Genomic DNA, 18,573 nt, shown 5'->3' with positions numbered 1-18,573 from the left:
ATGGATGTGCTTTACTTGGATTTCCAGAAGGTATTTGATGAGGTGCCACATCAAAGGTTATTGAGGAAATTAAAAGCTCATGGTGTAGGGGGTAACATATTAGCATGGGTAGAAGATTGGCTAACTAACAGGAAACAGAGGATAGGCATAAATGGGTCTTTTTCTGGTTGGCAAGATGTAATGAGTGATGTGCCACAGGGATCAGTACCGGGCCCTCAACTTATTACAATTTATAAAAATAATGTGGATGAAGGAACAGAGGTTGCTAAATTTGCTGATGATACAAAGATAGGTAGGAAAGTAAGCTGTGAAGATGACATAAGAAGGCTACAAAGGGATATAGGTAGGTTAAGTGAGTGGGAAAAGATCTGGCAAATTGAATAAAATGTGGGAAACGGGAAATTGTCCATTTTGATAGGAAGAATAAAAAAGAAGCATATTATCTAAATGGTGAGAGATTGCAGAGCACTGAGGTGCACAGGGGCTTGGGTGTCCTCGTGCATGGATTACAAAAGTTTAGTATGCAGTGTTACGATCCCAGCTGATGTTAGCACTGGGCAGGTCAGATCCCAGATTGAGACCTGCCTTGAAAGATCCTAACCTTTTTTTTTTAAAAGATTTTTTTTTTTATTATTCACTCATGGGATGTGGGCTTCGCTGGCTGGGCCAGCATTTATTGCCCATCCCTACTTGCCCTTGAGAAGGTGGTGGTGAGCTACCTTCTTGACCCATAGCAGTCCATTTGGTGCAGGTACACCCAGAGTGCTGTTAGGAAGAGAGTTCCAGGATAAACATGGAGGAAAGTTACTGAACACAGGAGGCTGCTTGTGAACTTTTAACACAAAGAATAAAACATTTATTAAACAAGAAAAATGAACCATATTGCACCAGGTAAAAAGATCTCAATACAAACACAAGAAAAAGATTCAAACACTCACCATTCCTTAACCCCAGCCATATCTTTATAGACACATATAAATTCGGAAAGATAAAACAATTTACCATATCTACCTTACACCCAAATATTCAGGGTAAGTATGCGGTACATGTGAACCAAATGGTGAACCGTGAACAGACACATTACATTAAAAAGTAAATGACAAGTGAGACAAAAGCAGATTCTAGGGATTTCTCAACAGCCCACCCGGGCACTTGTCATACCATGAGCCAACCGGTCTCACTGAAACTTTGTCTTTCTCATGAGGGTGTCCAATCTCCACATTTGAAGAACGTGCTTTGGAATTCTCTCCAAACGTGGTTACCACTCAGACAGCTTCAACAAGGATCCACCTCCAATGTTCCAAACTCGCCTTCTGAGATTCCTTTTCCTTGGATCTCCATTTACACTCAATCTTCATATTCCAAGCACACTTTCAGATCTTTGGCTATGCCAAGCAGAAGATTACTGCTCCAAAAGGGTACCTTCATTTCAACGGCCTGCAGTACAGAGTCACCAACCTTCGGCTGTCCTCTCAGATCTTCTGCGCTCCTCTCAAGGCCACTTCACTTCAAGTTTGCTCCCCACAACTCTCTAACTCAGAGGCTATTGCTCTGCTTCTTTCTCTCAACTTCACTTAACAGGATCTGTCCCTGATCCCTGTCCTTCTTCCTTACTAGGGACTTTCTCCTGGGACCTCTTCCTGTCCCACTCTCAAGTTAGGAACCTTCTCCCTGTCCCCCTCCCCCTGTCCTGCTCCCTGGGACACCTTCCTCCTAATGGTTCTCTTGTTCCAGGTCACCAGACCTTCTTTTTGTGCTGTTTCACTTTTTTTTTTTCTTCCTTTTCTTCTGTGCATGTGTACAGGGCCGGTTTCTGGCCTACAGAACGTAAAGAACACTAACTGCTTATGCACGTAAGGCCATTTCCCAGCTTGAAGACGTGAAAGACAACAACTGTGCATGTGCGGCCCTTTCCAGGCTGGCACACACGTGAAAGTCCAGAAGGTTGCTGGGAACTGTAGTTCCTGATCTTCAAACTCCTGATCTCCGACTTCTGGTTAAGGTTAGTATTGGAGTTCGTCACAGCAAGTAATTAGGAAAGCTAACAGAATGTTATCATTTATTGCAGGGGAATTAAATACAAAAGCAGTGAGGTTATGCTTCATTTATATAGGGCATTGGTGAGACCACAGCTAGAGTACTGTGTACAATATTGGTCACCTTATTTAACAAAGGATGTAAAAATGTTGGAAGCAGTTCAGAGAAGGTTTACTAGATTAATACCTGGAATGGGTGGGTTGTCCTAAGACGTTGGACAGGGTAGGCTTGTATCCGCTGGAGGTTGGAAGAGTAAGAGGCGACTTGATTGAAACATATAAGATTCTGAGGGGTCTTGACAGGGTACATGTGGAAGGATGTTTCCTCTTGTGGGAGAATCTGAATTGGGGGTCACTGTTTAAAAATAAGTGGTCGCCCATTTAAGACAGAGATGGGGAGAAGTTTTTTTCTCTCAGAGAATGGAGAATCTTTGGTAGGTAGGAATGTAGAGTTAAGGTTGCAATCAGATCAGCCATGATCTTATTGAATGGCGGAGCAGGTTCGAGGGTCAGAGTGGCTTACTCCTGCTCCTAACTCGTATATTCTTATGTTTGGGTTTTTGCTGTTGTAAAGAAAGTATCTTTTTTTTTCAATATTGCTGTAGGATTATGGGAAGCAGGCTTGTGGGGGCGGTGCGTTTGTTTGTGTGTGTGACTAACTTAATTATACTGAAGACATACTGCAAGGTCTGCTGAAGGGTTAGGTGTAAAAGTAGCATTTTGGAAGTGGTGATGGACAAGCTAAGATGGGATACACATAAATACAACATGAATAGAAATTTGCATTAGGGGATAACTGAGGAGTTGAGTTTTTAGCTGTTGAATTTTAAAGAGAAATCAAAGGAAGTTTTACAACTGGCAAAGATCATAAATGAATAAAGCAGGTATTAAGTTTATTTTTCCTTAAAGTAGTGGCCATAAAGACAACATGAAAGGTTTTTATATTTTGGGAAAGGTAACTTCCAAAGAAAGTTAAAAACAATGAGTTTAAAGATGAAAGAGGACAAACATATTTAAGGAAAGCTTGAAAGCTATATGAGGTGTGTGGCCATGTGAGATCTTGAAGAGTGTGCTGTGTGAAGACAGACCTGTGAAGGACGCCGCCTCTAGCCACCCGAGAGTAGTGTCCAGTTGTTCCAGAAAGCAAGGTTTTGTTACTACCTTTGGATTTCCACTGTTCAGTGAGAGGGAGATAGAAGGTATGAGGAGAAAGCGGGAGCAGGATGATCAGCCATGATCATAATGAATGGCGAAGTAGGCTCAAAGGGGCGAATGGCCTACTCGTGCTCCTAGTTTCTTTGAGCTGTGAAACATCTCCCCTATAGTGAGTGCCTTGTGGCAATATTACTTGACTTATTAATAGATTTAAGAATCGATATGGATTGTTGCCTGGAAAAGGGCGTTTATTTGTGAGACTAGCTAAGTGGAAATCTTTTTGTAAATGTTATAAGACTAAATTTAACTGTGTAACTGTAATCCTATTTATTTTAATTTTCTTTTCTTTTGTTAATAAATGTTTTACTGTAATATTTAAAATCTCCAGAAGTGGTAATGGAATCTTTACTTCTGACTTCAGTGCACACACCTTCTCATACTAAATACAAATTGCAAACTGTTGTGATAGTTTGACCAAGTTTCCCTTTGGGCTTTCGTCAGCCCAGCAATTACCACCTGCCGCATCATAACACTGTGTGGAGAGAATGATGCACTAACTTAAGACCAAAGGAGTAACATGTCTGCTTATTAACAGCTAGGGAACAGAAAATCAATGATTTTGCCAGAGGTGTAAGAGCTAGCTTTCAAATGCTGAATAATATGACACTGGAGAAAACTTTGTAGGAGAGATTTTATTTAAGAAGACTGGAGAGTCTGTCACCAAAAATTCTTATGATAACCTATACCAACGGTTTTGAAACTTGTGTGTATTTGGAACCCCCTGTAAATACCCTCCTGAAGATGTCATGACCTAAGTTTCAAAATGTTGTATGTATTTCTTTTCCCCTTCGCCAACTTGTGTCAGACAGAATCCATTCCCCATGAATCATTTGGTTAATTGAATTCTAGTTAAATATTGCATGCCATTTAATGAATACTTTATTGCAAGAAAAGTTGGCTCCACAGGAACATTTGTCAGGGTACCAGTTCATTCTTCAATTTCACTTTTCTTTACAGAAACTGGTTAAAACAAAGCTCGGCAAGGTCTGAGGAGCTGGTTCTCATGAAATATCTTCTAACATTGACACAGTTGCATCAGAGTACATTATTTAATTCGTGCAGATGGAGTCCTGTGGTTAACCTCAGGTTAGGTCAGATAGACACCATATTGAAATGTTGGAATGCTGCAAGCATGAATTCCAGGAATTGTGGCTACTGTTTTCTGTATCAAATCAGGTCAATAAAACCACTGACTTGATAAATCTCCAGTCAAGGTTTATCAGAATAATACAGGGTAAGTGCTGATTGCAAGCTTACTGTACATGGTTGGAATAAATATATAATGTGGAATAAGGGTCATAATCAGGACTACCATTTGTGAGATTCAATTCATTTAAATCAGTTTTTATTGCAGGGCATTCTGCAACTTTGCACATTGTTTTGGCATCACATCCTGTGTTGCTCTGTAATTTTTAGCCTACTGAGTCATTGTTAATATTTCTAACAATGCTAAAGTCAAATTCTATTAGTTGCCGTATTTTTTTTTCTCCATTAGGTTAGTGATGGAGAAAATGGAGGTTAATTTTGTCTTGGGTGCTACACCAGAGAGAGAGGTCACCAGAGGTACATGATACTATCCAGAAAGCCTGATGGTGAAGGATAAAACAGAACCAATCTTTATACTCTTTTATGAGCATTAATTCACAGATTAAGCATTATAAACATGCATATCCTAAACACAAACCCCAATTCCAAACTGTCTCTATAGGAGCCTAAATGAAACCCTAGTTAATGCCCACCACCTGTATCTAATTAAACACAATTAATATCCAACTAACAACTTGCATATTATAGAAACCACCCAATTCCACTAATTGCAATGGAAAGGAAATTCTGGCACTTTCAATATTGAGCAGCAAACCGTGGGGCCACACACTTTACCATCCCGGTGCTTAAAGTGAATTATCCCCAATATATTTACAAAATTCTCTAAACTGAAATCGCTAAGATTTTTTTAATTAAAAATTACAAATTAATTGAAAACATCCAAAATATTCAATAGTTCCCTTCCAAATGACACCCAAGAGCAGATTAATCTTCTCTTAGTAGTCTCCCTACCCATCTCAATGCCCGCACCCCCAACACTATGAAGTGAGACCTGACCTCCAAAACCTCCACTCAAGTATCTTCCTGCATCCCCTAGGGTAAAATGCAATGAAGTGGGAAAATTAATCTGCAATCAATTCCATCAATCTCTGACACAATTCTTTGCTGTTCATGTGGTCATTTATTGCATTCCAAAGATTACTTCTGCATTTGAAACAATGATGTTCAAAGTTACTCACCAGTAGAAGGTTGAGCCATTCTTCAGACCGTGATGTGACTGCTATCCAGTTACAATTTAACAGACTAAGTTTGTCATCCACAACACTGTCACTCTTTCCTAACATGGTCTTCAGACTCTTGCCCGTCTCAGTAATGCTGTTAAGCAGTAACCGTCTTTTCTCTATATCTTTCTGTGTAGCCTTTAAAGAGAATATTGCATGTCATTACTGAATATGCAGCAAATGAAAATTAAAAAAGCCTCTTATCATTACTAAAGGAATGTTGGTCAGAAACAACCATAATGTTGCCCAATTCTGATTTTCATATACAATAAAATATTGTAAGGAGCGGGGGAGGGGAACAACTCTTTCACTGGCACAAACAAGGCAGTATTCCCTAATTGAACATTCTGACAGCATTTAGCATTATTTGCATTAAACAACATTCATTTGCTCTCATTTGACATCAATTGTGTTTAAAAGCAATCAGTTAGCCATTACCTGACATCAATTATATGCCTAAGCAATCGTTTAGCTATCATTTAACATTGCAAGTAACAGAACTGACATCAATGTCATCAATAGCTTGGCCTAAATAGCCAAGTGGTTATGGTACTGGGTTTGTAACCCCAAGATCAAAAGTTCAAATCTCACAATGGCAAACTATGAAACAATGTAACTTCATCTGAAACAGATGGAAACAGGTTTACTCAAAAAAAGAGTATCATGAGTTCAAATCTCACAATGGCAAACTATGAAACAATGTAACTTCATCTGAAACAGATAGAAACAGGTTTACTCAAAAGAGTATCAAAAGTTCAAATCTCACAATGGCAAACTATGAAACAATGTAACTTCATCTGAAACAGATGGAAACGTGTTTATACTCGAAAGAGTTAATTAAAGCTTGGCCTAAATAGCCAAGTGGTTATGGTACTGGGTTTGTAACCCCCAGATCAAGAGTTCAAATCTCACAATGGCAAACTATGAAACAATGTAACTTCATCTGAAACAGATGGAAACAGGTTTACTCAAAAGAGTATCAAGAGTTCAAATCTCACAATGGCAAAGCTTGGCCTAAGTAGCCAAGTGGTTATGGTACTGGGTTTGTAACCCCAAGATCAAGAGTTCAAATCTCACAATGGCAAACTATGAAACAATATAACTTCATCTGAAACAGATGGAAACAGGTTTACTCAAAAGAGTATCAAGAGTTCAAATCTCACAATGGCAAACTATGAAACAATATAACTTCATCTGAAACAGATGGAAACAGGTTTACTCAAAAGAGTATCAATGTCATCAATTGCCCCAAACCGTAGTGCTCAAACATTTGCAATTAACAACATCAGTTAAGCATTCGGACACTAGAAACGAGTTTACTTTCCATACTTCTGAATGTACATAACTTTAAACATCCTAACACTGAGCTAACTTTAGAAAAAACAGACCATGGGGAGGATATTCCTCTCGTCGGGCAGTCGCTGCGGGCAGGCCCAGGAGCAGCCTGTGATCGGGCCCCGACTGTGAGCTCACGCAGGCTGGCTGTTAATTGGCATGCTGATAACCCAGCATTGCCTGGGTGGGGCTGGGAAGACCACGAGCACTGAAGTGTGCATATACGCCGGGGTGTGCTCAGTGGAGGCTCCCTGAAGGCACAGAGCTGCCTCAGGGAGCTGAAGATTTTTAACATGACAAATAAAGGTTTTAAAAATAAGGAAAACATGGCCCCACACATGAACAGGGACATGTGAAAAATGAGTTTTAAAATTTTTTATTTTTTTTAGTCATTGTTCGAAACCTCATCCTGCCTGTGGATAAGATTTTGCAAAAAATGCAAAGGCTGCCTGCACTATTTGCCCACCTGCCAACGGTAAAGTTGGACGAGCAGCGAAAAGTTCCATTTAATTCATTGATTAAGAGGCTTAATGGCCCTCTTAATTGTCAGTGGGCATGCTGCCGACTCTCGTACGCGCACAGCAACTGAAATATCGCACAAGTGTGCAATGATATCGGAACACTCGCCCGACATCATTGCGCGCTATTTCACACGCCTGCGTGTCAGGTGTGCACCCACATGCCGAGCTGAAAGTTCTGCCTCATGTTCCTCACTCCCCCCCTCTCTTTCTCCCTCACTCCCCCCTCTCTTTCTCTCTTTCCCTCACTCCCCTTCTCCCTCTCCCTTGCTCCCCCTCTCTCCTCACTCCCTCCATGCCCCCCCTCCCTTCCCTCTATCTCTCCCTCCATCACTCCCCCTCTCTCCCCATCTCCTCTCGCTTCCTTCACTCACTCGCTCCTTCCCCTCTCTCCTCCTCCTATCTCTCTCTCGTCTCTTCCTCTTCCTCTATCTGTCATCTCTCTCTCTGAGAGGTTTCCCCTTGTGGGAGAATCTAGGACCAGAAGGCATAATCTCAGAGTAAGTGGTGCCTATTTAAGGCAGAGATGGGGAGGAATTTCTTCACTCAGAGGGTAGTCAATCTGTGGAATTCTTTACCACAGAGGGCTGTTGAAGCTGGGTCCTTAAGTGTATTCAAGGCTGAGGATGATGAATTTTTAATCAGTAAGGGAGTTAAGGGTTATGGGAAAAAGGCAGGAAAGTGGAGTTGAGAATTATCAGATCAACCATGATCTCACTGAATGGTGGAACAGACTCAATGGGCCAAATGGCCTACTTCTACTCTGGCAACTTATGATCTTAGGGTCGCTCTCTCTCCTTTCCTCCTCCCTCTCCCTCCCTCCTTCCTCTCTATCTCCCTCCCTCCTCACTCTCTCTTCCACACCCTCTTTCCCCTCATTTTTGCTTACCACTCACCACCCCCCGCAACCACTGCCTGGAGCTTTGTTTGCAGGGCAGGCTGTCAACCGCAAGTGATGATGAGGCTGGCCCTGATGCATCTTTTCAGCCAGTGTGGAAGCACTGATGGTGCCGGCATCAAGACAAGTATTCGGAGGAGCCCAGTGCTCAGCAGGGCCCCAGGCCTGGAGTTTGGTGGAGCCTCGAGTTTGATGAGGCCCAGGGCCCAGAGCTCTGTGGGGCCTGGGGAGACAGGTGGGGATTGAGAGTTTGGAGATTGGAGGGAATGAGGGACGGAGAGTTTGGAGACTGGAGGGAGAGAGAGGTGGTGAGAAAGTTTAGACCCCGAGACTGGGGGATGGTGGGGGGTGGGGAGAGTGAGTTTAGACCCGAGACTCCGGTAGGTTGGTATAAAGAAAAGACCTTGAGACTAAAATGAAGTAAGAACTGATGAGGATCTGTTGGATGCTCTCAAGCATGTACTGTACAGTGGAACAATATTTTGGCATAAATGAAAAAAACTGAATAAATTCAGGTATTATTTAAGCAATTAATTTCCTTGTATGCTTAAAAATATCCATGTTTGGATACTAGCTGAGAGCTACTGAAATGCTCAACATAATCAAATATCTTTCAACCCTAGCTCTTTTAACATGAAGAATTGTTATGTGTACGAATTAACAGAGGGCAATCTGCGGTTCTAGTTTGTACCTGTGGCACTGAAAGACAAGATCAAGACAAAATAAATTGTATGAACTAAACAGTTGACGTTTTAATAAAAAGAAGGGCAAGTTGCTGAGCACATTGGATAGCTTTGAGCATGCTGGAAAGCATTGAGTACTTTGGACAGCTTTGAGCACACTCAATGTCTTGAAGCGCCCTCTGCCAGTTGATCACATTTGATGTCAAAGATGGCAAAATGCTGCTGATCTGAATGATTGAATGATCAAACTCATTCCAGATTAGAACATTTGATGTCAAGTGATCGCTGATGGTTCTTGAGTGCATTGAATTCAAAAATGATGTCAAAATTTTCAGGTAGGGCCCTCTTGGCATCTCTTGCCAATTCAAAGCAAACACCTTCTGTTTGTTTACACACATAACAAACCATTGGATTATACCACAAGAGGTAGCATGTCAGCAAGGCGTCATCCAGCACTGTTGGAAAAGTGCATGATGGCAACTTGCCCTTTTTATTAAAACGTCAACTGTTCAGTTCATACAACTTATTTTGCCTTGATCTTTGTCCTTCCGGTGCTACAGGTACAAACTACAACCGCAGATCGACTTAATTCATACACATGGCTATTCTTCATGTTAAAAGAATGAGAATTGAAAGGTATTTGATTATGCTGAGCATTTCAGTAGCCGTCGGCTAGTGTCCAAACATGAATATTTTCCAGCAGGAATTGGCAACAGGGGCACCTAGATCAACTGAAATGCTTCAATTCCTGCCCTTACTCTGCTCTATGCTGAATTATTATTTGAACTCAGTATGAACTTGGAAACTTCTGGTTTGTACAGCTTAATGCCACACTTCATGGTGCATTTACAGACTGATCACTGGGAGAAGGTTTTATTGTAAATGTTAGAAATTGCCAGAAAGGCTGTTAAAAGTTTATACTTTTCTCCATTGTGAAAGAGAAATGATAGTAGAAGCAGTATCAATGACACGAACAGTTGGTGTATGAGGGGAAGATGGTGAGTCCAGGAGAACAGTGTTAAGGGGGAAGTTTGTCAGAGGAAAGAGATAACTGGGAGTTGGTCTTGCATTCCAAGGTGTTATTGGAATAGCAGGCAGTTTTTGGATGAGAAAATCAAAGCAAAGTGGACTTTAGGTGGCTAAGTTGGATCTGGCATGGGGGTAATAAATTGACATGGATTGAGAATTGGTTGGCAGACAGGAAACAGAGAGTAGGAATAAATGGGTCTTTTTCAGAGTGGCAGGCGGTGACTCGTGGGGTACCACAGGGATCAGTGCTTGGGCCCCACTGTGGGAATATGAGTGATGAGGAGGATGTGAAGAGGCTTCAAAGTGATTTAGATAAGTTGAGTGGGCAAATACATGGCAGATGTGCAGTATAACGTTGATAAGTGTGAAGTTACCCACTTTGGCAAGAAAAACAGAATGGCAGAGTATTATTTAAATGGTGATAGATTGGGAAATGTCGATGTACAAAGGGACCTGGGTGACCTTGTAAACTAATCACTGAAAGCAAGCATACAGGTGCAGCAAGCAGTTAAGAAGGCAAATGGTATGTTGGCCTTCATTGTGAGAGAACTTGAGTAAAGGAGGAAGGATGTCTTACTGCAGCTGTACAGGGCCCAGGTAAGACCACGCCTGGAGTACTGTGTGCAGTTTTGGTCTCCTTACTAAAGAAACAATATACTTGCCATAGAGTGAGTGCAGTAAAAGTTCGCCAGACTGATTTCTTGAATGGCAGGATTGTCGCATGACGAGAGATTGGGCCGACTAGGTCTGTATTCACTGGAATTTGGAAGAATGAGAAGGGATCGCATTGAAAGGTATTAAGTTCTGACAGGGATGGACAAATTGGATGTCGGGATGGCGTTTCCTCTGGCTGCGGGGGGAGATATACAACAAGTGGTCACAGTCTCAGGATATGGGGTAGGCCATTGAGGACTGAGATGGGGAGAAACTTCTTCACTCAGAGGGTGGTGAACCTGTGGAATTCTCTACCACAAGAGGCTGTGGAGGCCAAGTCACTGAATATATTTAAGGAGGAAATAGATAGATTTCTAGACTCTAAAGGTGTTAAGGGTTATGGGGAGAGAGCTGGAGCATGGCACTGAGATAGAGGATCAGCCATGATCATATTGAATGGCACAGTAGGCTCAAAGGGCCAAACGACCTACTCCTGCTCCTATTTTCTATGTTTCCAAGCTTGTACCCCACTGACTTGAGGAAGAATATGTGGTTAACATGACCTATCTTATGAATTTTTCTCTCATTCTTTCACTTATACTACTAGATGATGACACTGCTTTGTTTAGTATTTTCTTTTAAAAGAAAACATAAGCATTATATAATTTTTGATAAATCAGCCTGTAAAAATTCTTTACATAGCACCATGTTACACAAAATAGCTAGAGGACAGATTGCAAAGCATTTGACATGTTGCATTTCTATAAGAATCTCCAGCTAAGGTATTTAAATATGTAACTGGCAAAACCAACAATAGGACTCTCAAAAACATGACACAGGGATACAATAGTACACCACAGATCCGCAGAACCTGCCCAGAAAACTAGATACTATATAGAACAGGCTGCAGTGTTCAGGCAGGTATCTGATTCAACTCAAACAATGTCAACATGAAACAAGGTCTTCGCAAGCCTAGATATTCTGCTAGTTTATGACAGTTTTGCCAGCGCGCTCCGGGGCCAGGAATTTTCAGTAGGCATGTGGGGGCGGGCCCGACATGCCAGCACGTAAAATGACGCATGATGACATCACGCGTGCGTCCCGACATCATTGTGCTGCCTTGCGATGTTTCTTCCGGCAGGCGTGCGCCGGAGTTGGCTGCACGCCTGCCGATAATTGATAGGCGTATTATGGCCATTAACAAAGTAATTAAGTTTGAGTTTACGCTGCTCATCCAACCTTACAGTTGACAGGCAGGTGAAAAGGCCAAGCGGTCTTTAAATTTTTTAGGAACCCTCACCCACAAGCGGGATGAATTTTCCTAAAGCTTTTACGAATTAAATAAGAGGTTTTTCTGAAAAATAAGAACATCTCTCATCTCACGTGACACAGTCCATCAAATTTTTATTATTCATTTATTTTTTTCAAAAGCACTTCAATCTCCCTAAGGCAGCTCAGTGCCTCAGAGAGATTAAAGTGCTCTTTCATGAGCATGCGCGCAAGAGCGCTGGACCTGACTCTCCCTCCTCCCCCCTGCCCACACAGGTAGAGCTCAGCGCTATCGCTTGCATATTACATTGGACGGACCTTAATTCGCCCAAAACAAAAACAGAATTACCTGGAAAAACTCAGCAGGTCTGGCAGCATCGGCGGAGAAGAAAAGAGTTGACATTTCGAGTCCTCATGACCCTTCGACAGAACTTGCATTCGAGTCCAAGAAAGAGTTGAAATATAAGCTGGTTTAAGGTGTGTGTGTGGGGGGCGGAGAGATAGAGAGACAAAGAGGTGGGGGGGGGGTGGGGGGGTGTGGTTGTAGGGACAAACAAGCAGTGATAGAAGCAGATCATCAAAAGATGTCAACGACAATAGTACAATAGAACACATAGGTGTTAAAATTAAAGTTGGTGATATTATCTAAACGAATGTGCTAATTAAGAATGGATGGTAGGGCACTCAAGGTATAGCTCTAGTGGGTTTTTTTTTTATATATAATGGAAATAGGTGGGAAAAGGAAAATCTTTATAATTTATTGGAAAAAAAAAGGGAAGGGGGAAACAGAAAGGGGGTGGGGATGGGGGAGGGAGCTTACGACCTAAAGTTGTTGAATTCAATATTCAGTCCAGAAGGCTGTAAAGTCCCTAGTCGGAAGATGAGGTGTTGTTCGCCCGCCTGGATAAAATGATGGTGCGGAGCTGATTGTGGGCGGCAGTCAGCTCCGCAACCACCCCCACCCGCTCCCGCCGAGCCCGCCTCACGTGGAAAAAATTCAGGCCCAGGTAAAAGTCAGCCAAACCAGCACAAATAATTACATAAAACCAAGGGCGAGTTACGTCAAGTATGAATCAACTCTCTGTAATTTTTAATGCTGGTTTAAAGTAATTTTGTCCGAAGCAGTCACCACCCATCAAACTGACCACCCCTGCATGCCAAGCAAAATAACAAGGATGGTAAGTTCCAGTTGATTGCATCTATTCGCAGCTGTTCAAGTAGACTCTTTAAATGCAACTTGTTTTGTTTGACAGACAGGTATGCTTTAAAGGTTTTTATCTATTAACATATGTTCAGTTTACTAAGAAACTGACCAGTGTACACCAATTAAATAAATAGTTCAATATAGTTTATTTTAAGTCATTTCAATGAGTTAAAGTCAGGTCTAGTCCTCCACCTGTGAACAACCTGACTTTAACTCATTTTCAGTTGTATTAATTAAGCTGCTCTGTATTAATGAATTTTTAAATGCAAAGATAAATAAATATCTTTTAGACTCCCCATTGTGCTGGTTCATGGAAAATATTACATTTGTGACAATTCATTTTAGTGGAAACTTTAACTACAACCTAACCGGTGCAATTACAAGCACAATTTGTGTCCAATTTTTCACTTGCACCAAAAGCGGATATGACTGGCAGCTAAGATTCTAATGAAAGTAAGCTATCCATTTTCTGTGTGAAAGAGAAACTTCATTCTACTCTCTAAGGCAAACCCAATATTTTTATTTGAATTTATTAAATCGGATAATTTGAGACAACACTGAATTTTTGATTGATGTGAAAGTCAAATGCCAAAATTTAGAGTCAAATTCAATGACATTTAGTGAAGTTATACTTACACAAACATTTCTTTCAAGGTCAAGACAAAAGAAGCCCTATGTCTCTTTGTCCATTGAGAAAAACTTTTTTTGTGTGTGATTTACCTACAGACAATGAAAGCTCCCGGACTTCTGGCAACGCTCAAACTTATAACAAAAAAAACTTTCAGTGAAATATTTCAATGTTTATGATGAATATGAAAAATGAAGACATAAGTAGTCACTTTCCAACTACAAAGTCAATCAATTTACTAAATGGAATTCAATCAAACTTTCACCACAAGATGCTTTTGCTTTCCTGCCAGTTGCCTCCCAGTCCCTCCCTTTCCCTCCTCTATAGGTATTGACTTGTTGCTTTGGAGATTCTTCTATGGGCGCTAAGAACTTTAGCTGTCAGTTATGATAGTGTGTACTTGAGGCTATTTAGCAAGCACAATCCTGTCCTCATCTTGATGTCCACATGTGCACAATCCAGCAGGGGTTACTGGATAGCAATAAGTCATGACAAAAATTAGCAGTTTCTTTTTTATCAAATGGACACTGAAGGCTATTTAATCAACTCCACCCACATCCTTCCTCAGTTTTTTTTTGGCTTAGCTATCCACTTCTATACATTTGAACATTCACAAGGAGCATTTTTGTTAAGATGGCTGAATTTGTACAATGGTTTGTGGGTACATTTCTGCAAACAGGAACTTCTTTGTATGTACATCTTATACTGGATAGTAAACATTAACAAGGGAATAAAGTCATCCTCCTTGGACACTACCGTCCCCAATCCAGCATGAAACTCAGTGAGTTTGAGGATTTTCTTCAACCAAACTCAGCTTCTGAGCATTCTGTTCATTATTTGTCCCATTTTAGTGTGATAGACAGGCAGGCAGACAGACGGATGGACCTTGCATTGATGCTGCATTTTTCATGAACTCCAGATGTCCCAAACGTTTCATATGCCAAGAGTATTTATGAAGTGTATCCATCATTGTCCGTGGTGGTGTTGGTGGCAGCTGTCCCTCAATTTGAAATGGCATCTACTCAGGGATGTGAGCTTCTATCATGGGTCTTATGTGACTGAAGAGGCCGACTCTCGATCCACAGATCTTTAGGCACTTGGGGCAGGACATCCCACAAGGTGATGGGATCCAGAGTGCAAGATTTGCTTCCTTTTCTTTCCTTCACTGCCACCATTTTGCCTCACTACTGAAGTGTTTAAAGCATGATGGAGCTTGATGGACAAGTTGTCACCATTTTGAATGATTAACAGCAAGCTCCTCTTCCTGCTGCCACACTTCAAAGAGAGCTTCAGAGTGTCTTTGTAATGTTTTCTTCGCCTTCTCCTGGAACGCTAGCCATTTGAGAGCTGGGAAAACAGGAACTGGTGGGGAGACGCTTTTCAGCCTTCTAACAGTATCCAGTCCTTCATAGTTGTTTTTGCAGGAGTTTTGCATGGATGCTTGTGGAGCTGTTTTCAAGAAGGACACTACCGTTTGTTCCCACTGAATCCAGAGGATGCAGAAGGGACTTGCTGGTGGAATTTCTCTGGAATTTTTATGTGTTGTTGACATACATTCCAAGTCTCACTGCAGTCCAGGAGTGATGTGACAAGAAATGCTCTGTACACTAGGACTTTTGTTGATTTGCGTTGGGCTTTATCATCAAACACTCGCTGTCATAGTCCGTAGAAGGCTGAGCTAGTGCAGCTCATCTGGTTTTATATCTCTTCATCAATAGTGGCCTTCTGCGGGTGGTGGCTGCTAAGGTGTGGGAAGCGCTCTACATATTTCACAGACTCTCCTTCAACATATATGGGAGGTGGAATATTTGACTGACTAAGTCTGGGTTGGTACTTAAGTATTGTTTTGGCAATGTTTAATGACAAGCTGAGTCGCTCATATGCAGAATTGAAGAGAATGAGAGTGGCTTGCAAATCTGGTGCAGACTGGGCATCTGCAAACTATATATATCATGTCTATGGTGGTTGGTTTAGCTTTGGCAACTGAAGTTAAAGAGTTTTCCATCTAGACTGTATTTAATACTCACACACCAGAGGAAAGTTGATCTTTGATGAGGTGAATAGCCACTGTCAGGTAAATTGTAAATGGTAGGGGGGCTATCTGGTCACTGACACTGGCCTGGATTTTGAAGGGGGCTGTTTAGGATTGCCCACTGAAGACAACTGCACTCATATCAGCATAAAGCAGTTTCAGGATGGTGATGAAGTTGCTTGGATATTCAAATCTCCAGAACACCATCCACAGAGCTTCGCAATTTACTGCACCAAATGCTTTGGTCAGGTTGAATGCAATGAAGAGTTCCTGGTGTTGTTAGTGACATTTTTCTTGGATTTGTCTGGAAATAAAGACCGTGTCAGATGTTCCTCTGGAAGGACTAAAGCCACATTATGTCTCTGGGAGGATTTCCTCAGCCAAAAGAAGTGGGCAATGCAGGAGAAGGTGTGTCAGGATTTTCCCTGCTATGGACAAGACTTTGATAGCTCCCACAGCACAATTAATCTCCCGTCTTGAAGATAATTACAATTGTCATATTCCTGAAGTCCAGGTGGAGTTATTTTTCCTCCCAAATCTGTAGGATCAGTGAATGGAGTCTTGATGTGAGCAAAAGTCCACCAGCTTTGAAGACCTCAGCTGGAATACCATCAGGGCTGCAGGCTTTGTTGTTTTCCATCCATTTGATCGCTTGTTGCAGCTCTCCCATCGATGGTAGCTTAACCTTGGAAGTAACCACAGGGTAAAACAGTTCCAACAACTTCTCAATTATGAATCCATAGTGGCAGCTGATACTCTCCAGGTTATCCCCCAGTACTTTGGAGTAGAATCCATGAGTCATCATTGTAACATAGCTGCCAATTTGCACACATCAAGATCTCACAAACAGCAGTGTGATAACGACCAGGTTATCTATTTCAGTGATGCTGTTGAGGGGGACTGCCATGCTCTTCCTTGAATGGTGTCTGGGAACTTTTACATCCACCTGAGAGAGCAAAAGCGGCCTCAGTTTAATTAATTATTTGGAAAACGGCATCTCCAACAAAGCGACATCCACTCAGTACTGTACTGGTGTATCGGTCTAGATTTATGCTCAAGTCTCTGGACTGGCACTTGAATCTAAAACCTTCTGCCATTAAATGTGCTGACCACCTGTACATATTGTAAAGTAATGCAAATTCTGATATTAATGAAAGTAAAGATATTGTGTTAATATGAAGAAAACCATGGGCAGAATTTTACCCTAGGCGGGTGGGCTTGGGGGGCAGTCAGGATGCCGACTGCTGCCCGCGATTAGCACCGCACCATGATTTCACACTGGGCAGGCCAATTAAGGACCGTCCAGCATGAAACGTAAGCAGCAGCACTGAGCTTTGCCTGTGCGGGGGTGGGGCGGAGGGCGAACTTCACGCATGTGCACAAGTCAGTGCTGCATAATCTCCCTGAGGCACGGAGCTGTCTCAGGGAGTTGAAGCACTGTTTAAAAAAAAGAAAATGAAAAAAAATTAAAATGTAATAAAACATGTCCCCTCATGTGACTCATGTCACATGAGTAGAAACATGTTACTGAATCAATTTTAAAACTTTTATTTTATCTTTATTTGCTTTTGGAAACCTCACCCTGCCTGTGGATGAGGTTTCCAAAAATTGCAAAGGCTGCTTGGCCTTTTTGCCTGCCCGCCAACCGTTAGGTTGGATGGGTAGCGAAAAATTTAAGTTAATTGATTAATTAATGGCCTTAACAAGTCTTTCAATTGTTGGCAGGCGCATTGCCGGCTCTGGTGCATGCCCGCCGGCCAAACTATCGTACGACTGCACATTGGCGTCGGCACACTCAGCCGACATTAATGCGCGTTATTTCATGCTCGATAAGGTCAGGGGTGCACCCAGCCACCGAGCGAAAATTTTTGCTCCATAAATTTCAGCTCACTTGTGCAAGTCAGTCTCCATTGTTGTAAATTGGAAGTCAGGCTGACTTAATTAATACTCACTGTAATCTCTCTATTACGGTACCTAAAACACCACTATGTGGAAGGAGAGACTTCTGTATGGAAAAAGGAATGGATTCTGTAGATTCTATTTCATTGATAACTATGACAAATGATGATCAGGTTGAGAAGTAAATTTCTGTTCCATTTTGCTATAAAGTATTTTAGTTATTGTTATGATCAGGTGAAGAGAGGTGGAATAGCTCCCCTCATTCCCCACTTCTTGGGCAGTACACGCATGCACAGGCGCACACATGCCCAAGGTTCACACAAACAAATAGGTTACAGAGTAGGAGAATGGATTGAACAATTTAAAATCCAGTAAAGTTAAAGGGTAAACAGCTCTTGAAGGTTGGCAATTTTGCTCGCTTTAGATTGAACCCTGTGCTCTTTCTGGGTTCGGCATCAACTCGATTCAGAGATGTGATGAACGATTTACTTCTTCTTCTGCGGAGAGAAGCTGCTGGGTTGAGTTCTTTAAATAGGTCTCTGCCTGTGCTGCATGGATAGTCAAAATCAGCAGACGGGGTTCAAACCTTGCAAGTTGGATGGAGCGAGAGAGAGAGAAAGAGACCCACTCAGGGTCTTGCTTCTTCAGGTCACATTTGCTCGTGTACTGGTCTGCAGAGAAAACAGGTGCTTAAAAACACAAAGGTCTTGTCGTGTGACCCTTTCTCCAACTGCCCAGTGACCCAAATATGGTCATTGCTTGTCACCTGGCTTACATGATTGGATTGCATCTGGGGAGATTCCTTTCATAGCCGGAGTCCCAGTGCCCAAGTGATTATGTCTAATG

The 18,573-nt window shown here is 41.9% G+C and overlaps 1 protein-coding gene across 1 annotated transcript in view; it reads right to left on the bottom strand.

Moving 5' to 3' along the window:
- The window catches only part of dmd (dystrophin), a 1,748,406-nt gene that overhangs the window by 1,006,348 nt on the left and 723,485 nt on the right, over positions 1–18,573 (bottom strand). The window contains exon 34 of the mRNA XM_041212034.1: positions 5,537–5,716. Within this exon, the coding sequence (XP_041067968.1) occupies positions 5,537–5,716 (180 nt within the window). The remainder of the gene's footprint in view (positions 1–5,536; positions 5,717–18,573) is intronic.

This window comes from Carcharodon carcharias, chromosome 18 (assembly GCF_017639515.1).
Source record: "Carcharodon carcharias isolate sCarCar2 chromosome 18, sCarCar2.pri, whole genome shotgun sequence".
NCBI classification, from domain to species: domain Eukaryota; kingdom Metazoa; phylum Chordata; class Chondrichthyes; order Lamniformes; family Lamnidae; genus Carcharodon; species Carcharodon carcharias.
This window is presented reverse-complemented; position numbering and strand designations above follow the sequence as displayed.